The following is a 14,421-nucleotide window of genomic DNA, read 5'->3' on the forward strand; positions in this document are numbered from 1 at the left end:
ACTAAAACCTGTTTTTCATGAATGCCGTGTGTAACATTAAAAATGAACATTAACTAATCTTTTAAATTGACTAAGAGATTCAGCTTCTCTCACATGACAGGGTAGGCTGTTCCAGAGAACTGCTCCGCTATAAGAAAAGCTGTTTTTCATGAAATTAGTTCGCGGAAACGGGACAAATAGTTTGTTAACAGAGTCCCTCAGGGAGTAACGCGTTTCATTTCGTTTAACAAATTTAGATGATAAATATTCAGGAACAAGACCATTTAAAGACTTGTATACCATTATGGATTTCTGTATTTGAAATTGAGTGCTCAAGTCTTTCCAATCGAGTTGTCTAATTAAACGGTTAGCATCAGCATCATAGCTAGAGAAGGTTAAAACGCGAGCGGCACGGTTCTGAAGCTTCTGTAGCCTGTCAAATAATATTTGTACAAGAGGAAATACTGAAATATTTGCACAGATTGAAACTGTCGGATAGTGACTTATCCACAGCATAAAGTTATCCAGCCTTTGAACAACTGGAGCCAGGCTTACAACATAACATTGCATTTCTTTCACAAAATAAAAATAATCAAGGGTAGATTATAATGAAAAAGGATAAATGACTACTCAGATAGTTGAAAAATGTGATATTTTAATCCTTACCTTCTGCTTGCCAAATCCAACGACGCCCAAGGCACATTAGAAAATAAAAATAAAGTCAGCTTAACTAAGTTGTCAGCTAACTTTTTCGTACTTTGAATTAGGGAGGAAAAATTGAAGAAGAAAACATCAGATACGAAACTGATTCGACTTAAGACATAAGAAAATTCTCACCGATTTTATATTTACATCCATCCCTGTACTTGTTAATATTTCCGCAATATCTTTTCTTCCTTTTTTCGCGGCCCAGTGCAGTGCTGTCTAAAAATAGATTGAACAAGTACAATGTAACTTTGAATTAGATTCTGTAGTCTGTTTAAAACTCTTAAAAGAGGAACAGCTTCTTCTCGTAAAGACGTTGCTAAACTTACGGAACTATCGTATCTAAATAATCGTGATTCTTTCACTCATTCATTGTATAATCGGTATCATATTATTATTTATCCCATGCTGTAGAGAATACAGCCAAACAGAAAGCTAGAAACCCGTTGCATATTCTGCGGTATGCAACGGGTAGTATTCCACGACAAAATACTGGCGTTCCTCGCTTGAAAGCCTTTTATGCATTTAATGAGCAGAACCTATTTATAATTTTTTTTTTATCAAAGTTATGTACTTTCAAGAAACGTTGCCAATCCGTTGAATATTTTTTCACTGATTGTATTAGAGTGACGTTTTGTGTTAACTCAATGAGTGGCATGGGATAAATTAGTTATGCAAAGCTTTCTCGTGGTATACCGTGAATATCCCACTCGTGACTTGATTTTTCTTTGTATACATACTCGCCTAAAGGCTCGATCGTGTGTATACTAAGAAAAATCAAGTCACTCGTGGTATACTTCACGGTATGCCACTTGAAAGCATTGCATAACTAGTATATAAGGTAAAGAATTCGTTGGTCACGAAAACATTACTTACAAACTGAATCGTCCAGTGAGTCATTGTAGTGATTTATTTATTCATCCAGATAGGAGGAAGAAAGGAATAATAAGCAGTTATTAAACAATAACAAAAGGTAAGAAAGAAAATGTTCACCAAATTTGGTTTTATGTTTATTTATATATATAATCAAGAGATAACCATCATGCCAGCTTGATATAAATTATTTTGGTTCTTCCAACAGTTAATTATATTTGTCAGAAAAACCATCTACAAAAGGGCAAATTAAAGCACAAACTAATTAAAAAATACTGACCCCCTTTGTTGAAACATCAGCCATGAAATTATGAAAACAAAAACAGTTAGAAAGAACAGCAAACAAGCAAATGCCAATTAAACTAGCAAATCAGACAAACAAAGGAATGAACAAATTGCAAGAGTGGGATATCACAATTTCAGAGGTTCTCAAATGACTTACCATTACAAAATCCTTGAGTACAGCAGGTTCAAGTTCACAAACAATTTGAAAAGAAAGAAAGAAAAGAAGATGAACAAAATAAATGAATTTTGATGCACGTGGTCTTGATTGTCAGTTAAGAGTAGTCAAGAGTTGTCAAGAGTGTATATGTTAATGTTTGGGCGCCGATGTGATTTTGTTCCCCCTACTAACAACAACAAACAACAACAAAAGCGTTTATTTGGACACGACAAAATATGATTACAGCAAATTGCTGATGGGGTCGTGTATTTAAGATAAAACCTATATCCTTAATAATTAAAATAATATACACAAACAAATATGTATAATTCAAGTGAATACCAGTTAATCCCCCCCGCTCCCTCCCTCAACGCGCGGATTTCAGAAACTTCCCAAAAGCCCCACTGTCGCTAACCAACCTCGCCGAAATACTAATCTGTATGGTACCACAACAGCCTAGTAACCAGGCCACCCGAAAGCTTCCCTGGACATAGCACATAAGATCCTGTGGACAAGCGGCATTTTGTAACGTTGAAAAGATAAGTGCCAATACAGCAAAGAGGGAAGCAGAAAGATACGCCAGCACATTAAGCTGGCAACAGATATCATGGGTCAAATAGAGCTTATGTTTATTTAAAGGCAAGGAACATTCTCTTCAACCGTGAAAGGAGCTGGGAATCGAGAGAGTTCATTTACTACGCCATACAATACAATACAATACAATACAATACGATACGATACGATACGATACGATACGATACGATACGATACGATACAATACAATACAATACAATGCCTTTCATTTAAACACGATACACGCACAAACATTTTCTGTGTGATAACATTAATCAACATTATATCGCACCTGCGTTGATACAAGATTAGGATCCTGCTCCAATAACGCCAGGATTCCAGGAAGATTTCCTTGAATCGCCATTTGCTGCCATCTTTTCTCAAGGTATGTAACCTAAACAATAAAAATAGGTCTTAATTTTGTCCAATTTTCCCTGACTGCAACGTCAGTTTTCTCGGGCTGTTATCACAGAACTTCATACGACTGTAAATGAAACTATTTGTCCATAGCTCAAAGATCAAGTGTGTTTTTTTCTGGTTTGAATCTGACCGGGTGAAAATAGACTGAGATTCATTTTTACTATTTGGCAGTCTTCAAGGATCTTTGGCGCCGCTTTGGCGACCGTGGCGCTCTTGCAAGAGCGCTTTCCGTTTGTATGGAAAACCAATGACGGATGTTTCCGCCAAATGGAATAGTACAATTCTCGAGCGCTTTTCATTTGTATGGAAAAAACAGTTGTTCCGTTGTGGAAGTAATATATCAAACACGAGAAGGTGTGTTTCATCAGATATCTAAACACTGAGAAGTAGGTTGAAAAAACGAGGCGCATCCGAGTTTTTTTAAACGACTTCGAGGTGTTTGGATATCTGATGAAACACACTTTCGAGTGTTTGATATGGCTTCTCAAATGATCAATAATTCTTGGAGAAATACAAGGCTAAAGTTGGCAAAATTTTATGGTAATTAGGATCACATATCCAAACCACGGTCACGGCAGTGATTTTCTTTGTTTTCCCTTGATGAATTATTAATGAATTTGAGAATCAAATAGAACGACTCCTTCCACTGGTAATCTTGGGAAATAAACCGCGTATCTCACCAAGAAGCATGGTACGTAGGTGTGATGAGACAAATGGTTCAGTGATACTCCGATCATTTCGGTAAAAACGAGAAAGAGGAATACGTCTGAAGTTATTCCTTTTTTCACCGAACTGAAGTTTCCAGTGGGAAGAAGTGCTCCATTTGTTGTTCCACCAGAATGGCCGGTTTTTACATTCAAAAGGAATTAAAGCGCTCCAAATGTAGAACTCATCAAACGTAAAACCAAGCCAATCCAATCGGGCTCGATTCCCGCCGAGGTCAAAGTTTTTTTCTTTGCCTCGCCACGTCTCCCATTTCCTTACTAGCGGCTAACGCTCAGAGTGGGAAATTCATGAGTTCACTTTAGCACTTCGACATACACTTCAGAGTTAATTCTCTGATCCGTCAGATGAAAAAGCTGTCTGTTTAGGTGAAGAATTAAAAAAACAAATTTTAACTCTTGTTTAACCCAAAAACATACCGTCAATGCTGTGCTGTTTCTCCTTTCTTGAAATTCGACGTTACCTGTTGAAACTTAAAATAAGAAAAAGGAGATTAAAAAATAGACACGCAATTGATTTACTCAAGTGTATATTTTCCGTTATTGCACAGTTACCGTTGAAAACAGCTTTCGATAATTTTCTTTTATTGTGACACAGTTTTCGCTTGTTGTTGCTCATTTTGAGTAAAAACATAACATAATCAAAAGCAATATTCAATGCACCTGTGTATTTTGCACACAATTACACAAACCGAAAAGCCGAAAAGTCTTAATGGCGACGAAAATAAAATTCTTTGCTAGGTTTTATGGCACTTTATTGGCTATTCACTAACCCAAGAAATAAAAAAAAAACATGGAGATTAATTGAAAGTAAATTGTTTTCAAAAATGCTAAGGCTTTTAGGCCCTTTTAAACAATAAATTAACAGGAACAATCTAACAGCTGTTCTTCTTACCTTTTGCATTTATGAAAATTTGTTTGGAGATTAGCGATTCGTCACTGCTTTCTAATATGGGAAACAATTTCAACTCTTCTCTTAATGGTTTTTTTCCTTTAATTTCTGCCACGCTTTTACTGCTGAGATTTAAATTCTGTTATGGATGTATGTGATAGCCGTGTAGATCCTTATCGAGTCTGCCGTGATTTCTGTGTTCTGTAGCTTTTTTTATTGGCGCCAGAAATCCGTGAATCTTTTTTTAGCAACGGGGTGGAAAACAAACTTTGCCGCAGGTTACAATTAATTTGATATAGGTTAGCTACCCTACCAACCGGGCCAAAAAAGTTTTTTTTAACTTCCATGCAGTCAGCACCTTATAGTTGGTTAAAAGGTCAGATTTATGCAGTCTTCTGGTCCAGCGATTCAGGTTTTTTTCACTCGGAGGATACAGGATGCCCTCTAGGTTATTTCTTGCTGTCCGCGCGAGAGCTTGGGCACAAACAAGAGTTGTGACTAAACATAAATATATATATATATATATATATATATATATATATATATATATATATATATATATATATATAATTTGTTTAAACTGCAGGTGAAAGATCAAATAGAAAAGATCCTCGTAGTTATTTACGATGCAATTCAAGGACGCAACTGAAGCAGTTGCGAAAAGAAAGCCTGAAAAAAATTCAGGCTTGAACGGTATTCGAACCCATGACCTCTGCGATGCCGGTGCAGTGCTCTACTAACTGAGCTATAGATAGATAAATCGTTTATTGAAAAGAAGACCTCGCAGTTCGAAGACTGAATTTCGTGTATAATGTACAAGAAACAAAATCTATAATTAAATTAATCACAAAGGTCTATAAATTAATCACTAAGGTCTGGTGAATTCGTAACATATCCGTGAAGGATGAATAAATAAATGTAAATATATGAAACATATATTTTGAACTGCGGATGGAAGATCAAAAAGAAGAAAGATCCTCGCAATCACTACGCAACTTAAGCAGTTGCGAAAAGAAAGCCTGAAAAAAATTCAGGCTTGAACAGGATTTGAACCAATGACCTCTGCGATGCGAGCCGATTGCACCGGCATCGCAAAGGTCATTGGTTCGAATCCCGTTCAAGCCTCAAATTTTTCAGGTTTTCTGTTTCTGCTTAGGTTGCCGGTAAATAACTGCAAGGGTCTTTCTTTTAATTGAAGACTTGTGACGCCAGCATTTATCGCATAATGTTTCTTTCGCGTGATGTGTATGCATGTGTGGCGCCCGGATGTAGTAGTATAAAATAAATCGTTGTATTTACCATTAACAGTTGTCTTTAACCCAAGCGCTTCTAACACCTGCAAACAGCAAGGAAAATTGTTAAAACTGGGTCATTGGATAATACAATTCTAGAGTTTTGATTGGCTTATACGCCATGAGATATCAGTCATTATACCATGGTTCTGAAATAAATAAATAAAATAAATAAATCGTCTTCTGGTCGTTCTTACAAAATGAAATCAGCACTGAAGATCTGGCAATTTTTCGTGGTCGTTTTTATGGAAAATAATCCCACTCGCGCTTGCTGGAGGTGAAATGATTATAGCCAACTCGGCGCTAATCGCTTTGTTGGATATCTATCATCTCACATCAAACGGCCGCGCTCGTGGAACAACTGTTAAACACTGCACTATGCGAGCAGCAGTAACCGAAGAAGACATGACTGAAAAGATAGTTGAATATGACTAGGGGCTGACTGTAAACAACTAAAAAAACAAACAAGTAAAAACAAATCTAAAACTCAAAAAACAAAAGCTTTGACCGGTGTTCATCAGTAGAAATAACGCCGGCAATCATTCCAATAAAATGTTGAAATGCCAGTCGACTTGACCTACGGCTTTCTCTCAGTCTATAAACATTTTATTTACTTTTCATCGAAATCCCCTCTTATTACACCCGCTTCTCTCCGCTCCCCGCTACTAGACCGGGGCGTTACGTTCACGAACGCCCCTAACGGCGAGGACCCTCAAATGAAAATGAATTCAGCAATTAAAGGAAATGTTTTATGGCGTTATTAAACATTTTCAAGTTGTTACGTACATAAATGAGGGTCGTACAGGGGGGGTCTCTTGCACGGTTCACGAACAGAAAAAGTAGCAAATCACGGATCACAGAAATGAAAATTTCGTTTTCAAGCTCTTCACGGGTCACGCAAAACATCAGGTCACGGATTACGAAGAATAATTTCTTACATTCACGTTTCACGGGAAATAAAATCAGCTAATCACGCATCACGAAAATACCCCTGTACGACCCTCATAAATGAGTCTCGGTCACAGTCCATGGTATCTGCTCGACAAGCCTCATGATAAGACAGCAGCTGATGGCCAACTTTCACACCCCACAGTGAGAGCACCTTTGCGGTTTTATTGCGCTAATATGGAGACTGTGGTCACCGTGGACAGCAGACAAACGCGAATATGAACGATGATAACAATGGCGATTACGACGACGATGATGAAGGTGGTGTTGATATCGTAGAAGGATTTGTTAATCTTCTAATGATTTTAACTTAGAATCCTAGGTTTAATTTAGACTTAGACGGTCCCTACCACAGCGGAGAATGCAATTATTATCGACGAATTTTATTGGCTTTTAAAATAGGCGATAATTTGTCAATTATGTTGTTATTTTTGAGTAATTGTATTAAACATAATGACACACCACAACCATTTGCAATGAAGTTAAATTAAAACTTTTAAGGGATTATTGAAAATACTGGCGATATTGGCCAGTCCTTTTATCTTGTTGATTGTCCAATAAAGAGTCTAAAGGACTCCCAAAGATTTTTAATTACCTCTGCAGCTAATTATGTGGAGTCATTTGCTATAAACTTCAGAAATCTTGGTAATCACGAATGTTGGAACACAACAGTGGAACAGTTCTAAACTTGCAAAACGTGATATTATACAGGAAACAAACACACCCTTTTAAATTCTACACGTTACTGTCGAATACAGTGTTTCTCGATGAAAGTTGATTGTACAGGGCCACTATTACCCCTATTGTATTCTCAACAACGTTTGTTACTTACAAGATGACTGTTTTTTTCGAATCAGTCAATAACGAAGGATCTCGTCACTAAGCATTTCAACGTCCAAGACTTACCGCTTTTGATGGTCGAGGCATTGGCGTCACACCAGAACTTTAGCAACGAAGAGTGTATTCTTTCTGTTGCGTACTGCTCTGAAAAATGCGACTTGTTGATATGGGAATCAAGCTTTACATGTTTTAAAGCGTCACCAATTCATGCATTTGATTAAAATTTCCTTTTGTTCAGTTTGATGTGTGTTAACATATTTACTAGTGCTTCAACAAACAATGCGGTACCTTATTGTGCAAATTTTTCTGTGTAAATGGTCTACAAAGAATTTCTGAGGACAGGTTATTATAAAAACAGGAAAGAACAATTGATAAAAGAACTTACTGATAATAACGAAGTAAGGTACAATTTTTCTCGTTTTTTTATTTTATGCTGTCGCGAATGTTCCAAACCGCGATGCTGTCAAGTGGAAATGAAGGAATGTAAATACGAAACAAGACAAGTTGAGAGAAGAAGAAACTTTTAAACAACACAAAAACATGCGAGCAAGAATTTTGAAGCCAGATTGGGTATTAGAGGACGGACGAAAAAGTGATGCAGACTGTTCTTGTTTCTAAGTAAGCACAAGCTTTATCTTTTGCGGGCTCCCTGATAAATTTTCTTATGAAAAATGTGACGTGATGTTTTAATCCTGGTGAATAAATGACAGATGAATTTTTCAATCAGTGACACAAACGAAAATTCGAGTTGTCCCAACAGGAGTCGAACCTTTGACCTTCCGATTAATAGTTTGGATGTTCTACCACAGAGCTACAGCTAACCAACAAGTTCATGCCTACAATATACATGATATGCCACTATCGTCCACATTTCCGCACGACAAACAGGTCCAAACATATGGAATCCCTTCCCTGATAAAGTACCTTATTCCCAAAGCATCAAACTAAACTAGCCCATCTATGATATCCTTTATATCTAGTCCATCTACTGAATTGTATGAGGAAGCCTAATGCTTACAAGCTCTATAGTTTCTGTTTGGTTTCCTCGTCACTTTTAACATTAAACCCAATGCACCTTTCTTGTAGACTTTGTTTAATTTATATTTCAGTGTGGCAAACAGATAAAGAAATAAATAAATAAATAAGTAAGTAAATAAATAAATAAATAAATAACCAAACAAATAAATAAATAAACAAATAAATAAATAAATAAATAAATAAATAAATAAATGATTGACTCCTGAAACGAAACAGTTTCAAAGAAAACTTTATTTTCAGTCTGTAGTGTGCATGATTCCTTTGTGTATAAATTGGAAATGTGCAGTTCCAAAAAATATCCATACTCTCACCACGGAAAGTTTTTTGTTTTGCACCCCCCCCCCCCCCCTTCCGGAAATTGCAGCTCAGCTTCAAACTTTGCTTCCAAATTTTGGCTTTTAAGACTCCCATCTCCTTAGGAATTTTCATTGACCTTCCATGGGGTGGGTATGAATTGTTTCTACACAATCAGAGACCCTGTAATACCAGCAGTCTAGTTAGTGAATGGGACATCCTCAGTAAATCAATCTTAAATTCACTTGTTTAAAAGCAATGAATACAAAAGAAGAGTTACACTCCTGACTAAAAGTATGAACGATGGCCAGGGGGTGGGGTGGTTACAGTTTTCCTCTTTCTGTCACCTTTATTAATGCCCCCTCCCCCCATTTTGTAGACCGGCCCCATCGCATCCCATTACCCTTTCTTACAATTTTTTATTCCAAAGATATATTATTTAAAAATAGACAAGTCAATCTGATGAACTGGATTTTTCTTTTTGAATATATTTATGAAAGTTTCTCAGGATCACATAGCCTCCCTAGCATCCCTCGCAGATGCTCTGGAGGAAACATTGCGTGACGAGCCAAAAGTGCTTCTGCTTGGGAGGCTAAGGATCATACAAATTATAAATATATCACAGTCAGTCTTAGGTTACATGTAAAACTGAACATGATTTCACCCACAAAAGAAGTCATTTTTTGCTGCCAAAACATCCAATTTTCTCGGACAAAAAGGGATGCTAGGCCCCCCACTCCTCCCCTACATATGCCAGCTACTAATAATTATTGCTCTCTTAAGGTTTAGCTCCTATTAGCAACATCACGCCAATCATAAACATAACAGACCTTTATCACAGGTGGCCATGTTGAGCCTCAGAAGAATAAAATGCTTTGGTTTTTGCACCGCAAGCCTTGCACTGAATTTGCGTCTGGCCGAGGCTTGCGGTGCCAAAACAAAACTTTTTATTCCCCCAAGACTCAACATGGCCACCAAGTGATAAGAGTCTATCATGAACAGAAGGTTTTATGAATTAGTGGGAACACATGTATTATGAATGACATGAACGTAATCACAAACATAATCATAAGAAAATGATCAACCATTTTCTTATGATTATGATATGTCAATCATAAACGATGTTTGGCTTATGTTTTGAAGCGTCCCCACTAGGACATAAGCAACGTAAATTTATTGGGCTATGATTATGATTGTTATGTCACTAGTGGGACCCAAGCCTTATTGCACCTTTTCACAGCTGATGACTGTCAATTGCACATGTAAGATGAAAAAACAAACAACCTATCATGAGTTATTGAGCATAATTTACTGCATTTATTCGATTAACTGCTCAGGGTGCTTATTTAATTTTGGGCCCATGAGGGTGGGTGCTTATTCGAGGGGGGGGGGGGGGGGCACTTATTAAGATGTCCCAGCATCTTCAGCAAGTGAGGACATGTTTAGAGAATAACACAACAAGGGATAACAGGAGCGCTTACCATTTGAATGGAATTTTCGGTAATTCCAGGGAGAATTCAAATGGAACGGTTCATCCCGGTGGAATGTTTTCGGAAAAAAGGTAATACCTTTCGAGGTATTCCCTTTTCTCGCTTTTACCGGAATTCCCGGAAATTCCTGTACCATTTGTTCAAATTACCAGTGACAGTCTCTTCACGGTCATACTTCCGAGGAAGAATGCTAAAGATCTGAAAGATGGCGGCAGATTTCCAAAACATTTATCGACGCAATGTGTGTCTAAATGTAATGTTAAATCTATCAGCAACAAGTCGTACGCTCTCCTGATTCGCGATACAACAAAGGTGAATTAAAATTTGTTTCTTTGGTCGATAACATGTCTTCCGAATGGGTTTCCAGCAGGTGTATTTCCCGTAGCCGTGACCTCCCTCACCATAATTTCACATGTTGCCCTCTGCATACGACAATGAGCTTTAAATTCATCCAGAGAATATGTTACTATCGTTTGCTCAAAATATCCAAGGATTCGATTTAAATTTTTCCTTGCAAATATGGATGCTGCAGAAGACAAAACGATGAAATCGTCGTCTTCTTCTCCAAAAGAATTATTTTCCAAGTCGTCCGCTAAAACGTCTAACATGACGGGAAGTTCAGCCGCCCTGTTTCTTGTTGATACATACCCAGACCCCGGCCCACTGGCCGGATCCGAAACTTCCCATCAAATGATACGGTTCAATCCGCTCCGTTTCCTTAGTGCGAAAAAGTGCAGTTCCATTTGTCCAGAAAAAACTACCGAAAATTCCATTCAAATGGTAAGCGCTCCAGGTTAACAGTTTATTTCGTTTCAACAAGACAAAACAAAGTGCAAAAGCTAACATGAACAAGCCATAAACAATATGCCTACCACATCTAAAACCAATTTTGGAATACAACTGACGGTCCTCTTACTTCATGCTGGGCTAGTACAGAAACGTTTTGTGTTGGGAGTGGGGAGGAAACGTTTTTTGTTGGGAGTGGAGTGGAGGGTGGGTGCTTATTAAGTTTTTGGGCTTTCAGGGTGGGTGATTATTTGAGGTGGGCGCTTATTCGAAGGTGGGCGGTTAATCGAATAAATACGGTATACCACATTCTGACCAACATGGCTCACAAGCCAAATCACATGCATGTAGGTAACATCAATAGATAGTCTCCACACCTTCCTTTCTGATGGCAATGACAGATTGTCTGTTTTCTCAGGCCCCTTGATCCACTGTTTACTTAAACAGAATTTTATAGACTGCTAAAGATTTGCAATGTTTTCAAGAGTCTTTGCAAGTTCTTCTTGGCTGACATCAACATCTGATGAAATAAGCTTTTTATCAATGACCTGTAAGAAAAATAACAAAATTATTTAAAATTAGAATAATTTTCAGCATATAATGAGAAATACTATCAAATATTATTTTTGTAAAGAAAACATACAGTATGGTTAATAATTATTGTTTGCATTTCTGTGTTTGACCTGCTGTGGAATAATTGAATATTTTTTATTTTAGAAGCTACAGAAAGGTACATGGGGAAATTGCATTCAAAATTCACCTACCAATAAAATCTTGTAAAACATTTACAAGGAACATGCTCCTTGGACGCCAAATTTTCAATTTCTAGCTAAAAGCTGCGAGAAACAAACTTTCCAAAAAAAATTACCATGAGGCCAACTAAAACCCAAAACTATACCAACAAACAAACAAGAAAAACAAAAACATCATTTAATTAAACTAAAACTAAATTAAAAATTACTGTTAGTCACAAACTTACCACCTAATAACCACTGGGCAAAATTTCAACACCCTGGAAAAGTTTTGTACTCTTGTGCCCCCCCCCTCCCCCAGCCATCCCCTAGGCTGAGATTTCACCTTACATGCACACAGAACATAATCTCACCTTTGTGTGTGCTTCTTTTTCTGTCCTCACACATTTGGATTTCACAAGCTGGTTTTCACCCTTAACCAGTGTGTTATGGATGGTTGCAAAATTCTTGTTGACTTCTTCAATTTGTTTCAAAGTTCTTTCTTTTAACTACATGGAAGAATAAAAGATACAATGATATTCAAAATGGCAAGATTTCATGGCGAATATTTAGAATAAATTTAGTGAGACCGTTAGTAAATGAAGTTGCTGGAGAGTTTGAAGTAAAGCTAAAGATGAAGATGTGACTTGCATCTTGAATGCTTTTTTTATAGCAAAAGCGACCAGTTAGCAAGTTTTTAAAGCTAAACTTCAAGTCATTTTTGCACAGGCACACTGTCTGAAAGTTCTACATTAGATATATACACATATTACAACTCAAACTCTATTCACATTCGCCATTCTTGGAAGAGGGTTAGTATGACAGTGGTGCATGTATAATTAATGCATGGGGTTGTGTGGAAATCTTTCCATACACAGTTCAACATTTGCTGAGTTGACCAAAAAGTTGACCCAACTGATCAACATATGGTAACCAGAGTAACACGATGAAAAAAGGTCATTTCAGCATGTTGAAAGCTAAATTAGCGGTCTCTGGTTAAAATGATTTGTAAAAGATTATAAGCTTTCGGTAGCTTGTCTGCCACCTTGCATGCCAGGGTGCATTCTGTGTACATCGCATGCTGAAGATATGCCAAGAATTTCAAAATGCTGTGCCAAGTGCGCGGCCACTGACCGCCACGCCAACCCCCTTCCCCCTTCCCACTCAGGAGAGAAATCCTGGATATTTTTAGATAACAACAGTTCTTTACAAAGGTGGAAGTTTTCAAAAGCTAATGCCATTTCTCTCCACGCCAACGCTTATGAGGCAATCTACCTCTGTCTCGTGCAGCTTTAGGCCAAAGACCATGATCACGCACCAGTACGCTGAACAATTTGGAAACCCATGCCGAAAATTTTCAGCATATCCTAAATAAAATGCAGCCTGGCTAGCCACGGATAAAAATAATGTGTGAAAAGTGAAACATGTTTAATTTTAAATGTAAATATTTGAATTTATTTTAAATATATTCAAATTTAGTTGTGTTTCACTTTTCACGCATCATTTTTATCTGTCACAGACAGGCTACAGAAAGCTCATAATCTTTTATAAATCATTTTAACCAGAAAACACTACTCTCTACTCATCTTTTTAGGAAAGTTTTTCTATAGAATTAAATACCACATTTAGACATTTTGTACATTAGAAATATTAGCCCTAAATATGTAAATGTAATTTTCTCTTTTTTATTCAGTATTGTATGGTGTAATGAAATTTATTTGCTGTAATTGTAAAGCATGATTGGACATCGCCGGAAATTGCGCTATATAAATAAAGTATTATTATTATTATTATTATTATTATTATTATTATTATTATTATTATTATTATTATTATTATTATTATTATTATTATTATTATTATTATTATGACTACTCTACATTTGTTATTATGAATCCTGTTTACGTTTCTTCTTGAAAGCCGTTGAACGTTGTTGAACAGAACAAAGCCTGGTATAATTTTTCCGTCCCCGCCAACATGCGACATGTTGAATGGCAACAGAAACATCAAGCAACATCATGGCACCAACAAGTCTAGAAATCGTGCGGTAATTGGTGAGCAACACAAGTCGATTGCTGTTGAACTGTATAGAATTGCTGATAATTGGCTAGCAAATTGCGTTAGCTGCGATGTATGGATGTATCTGTTAAATTTGTATCTAGCTACTAGGTATACTAGCTATTTGTCTACCTTCTTTTTAGGAAGACTGTTATTCTTCGCCTTTTTTACGCCATTTGTGTCTTTTTTCGTTGTCTGGGACTTTTTTTTCAATTTCGAACCTCTCACGTGCGTTTTTCCAGGCGCCATGTTTTTTTTTCAGGTAGGTACTTCATGTACCAGACATTCATTATAAGCAACACCGCTGATCATAACTACTGCCTTCTCAGCCGGCTTCT

The 14,421-nt window shown here is 37.0% G+C and overlaps 1 protein-coding gene and 1 long non-coding RNA gene across 4 annotated transcripts; both read right to left on the bottom strand.

The window, feature by feature from the left end:
• Nucleotides 1-432: 432 nt before the first annotated feature.
• On the bottom strand, nt 433-7,888 carry LOC146476196 (uncharacterized). 3 transcript variants are annotated; one of them, XR_014865634.1, is made up of 7 exons: nt 7,753-7,888; nt 5,906-5,942; nt 4,135-4,187; nt 2,865-2,966; nt 1,561-2,011; nt 817-903; nt 433-648 (listed from the first exon to the last, which is right to left on the bottom strand). It is a non-coding gene; the product is annotated as an uncharacterized LOC146476196 (long non-coding RNA). The 3 variants fall into 3 exon arrangements; XR_014865633.1 differs by having other exon boundaries at nt 433-903; XR_014865635.1 differs by lacking the exon at nt 1,561-2,011 and having other exon boundaries at nt 433-899; nt 2,843-2,966.
• Nucleotides 7,889-11,605: 3,717 nt separating this feature from the next.
• LOC146476197 (uncharacterized) lies at nt 11,606-14,369 on the bottom strand. Its single transcript, XM_085114735.1, has 3 exons — nt 14,216-14,369; nt 12,400-12,534; nt 11,606-11,842 (listed from the first exon to the last, which is right to left on the bottom strand). Exons 1-3 carry the CDS (start codon nt 14,330-14,332, stop codon nt 11,756-11,758), a joined length of 339 nt encoding a protein of 112 aa, XP_084970861.1. The 5' UTR covers nt 14,333-14,369; the 3' UTR covers nt 11,606-11,755.
• Nucleotides 14,370-14,421: the final 52 nt, after the last annotated feature.

Source organism: Pavona decussata, unplaced genomic scaffold (genome assembly GCF_977016875.1).
Source record: "Pavona decussata unplaced genomic scaffold, jaPavDecu1.1 SCAFFOLD_78, whole genome shotgun sequence".
Taxonomy (NCBI): Eukaryota; Metazoa; Cnidaria; class Anthozoa; order Scleractinia; family Agariciidae; genus Pavona; species Pavona decussata.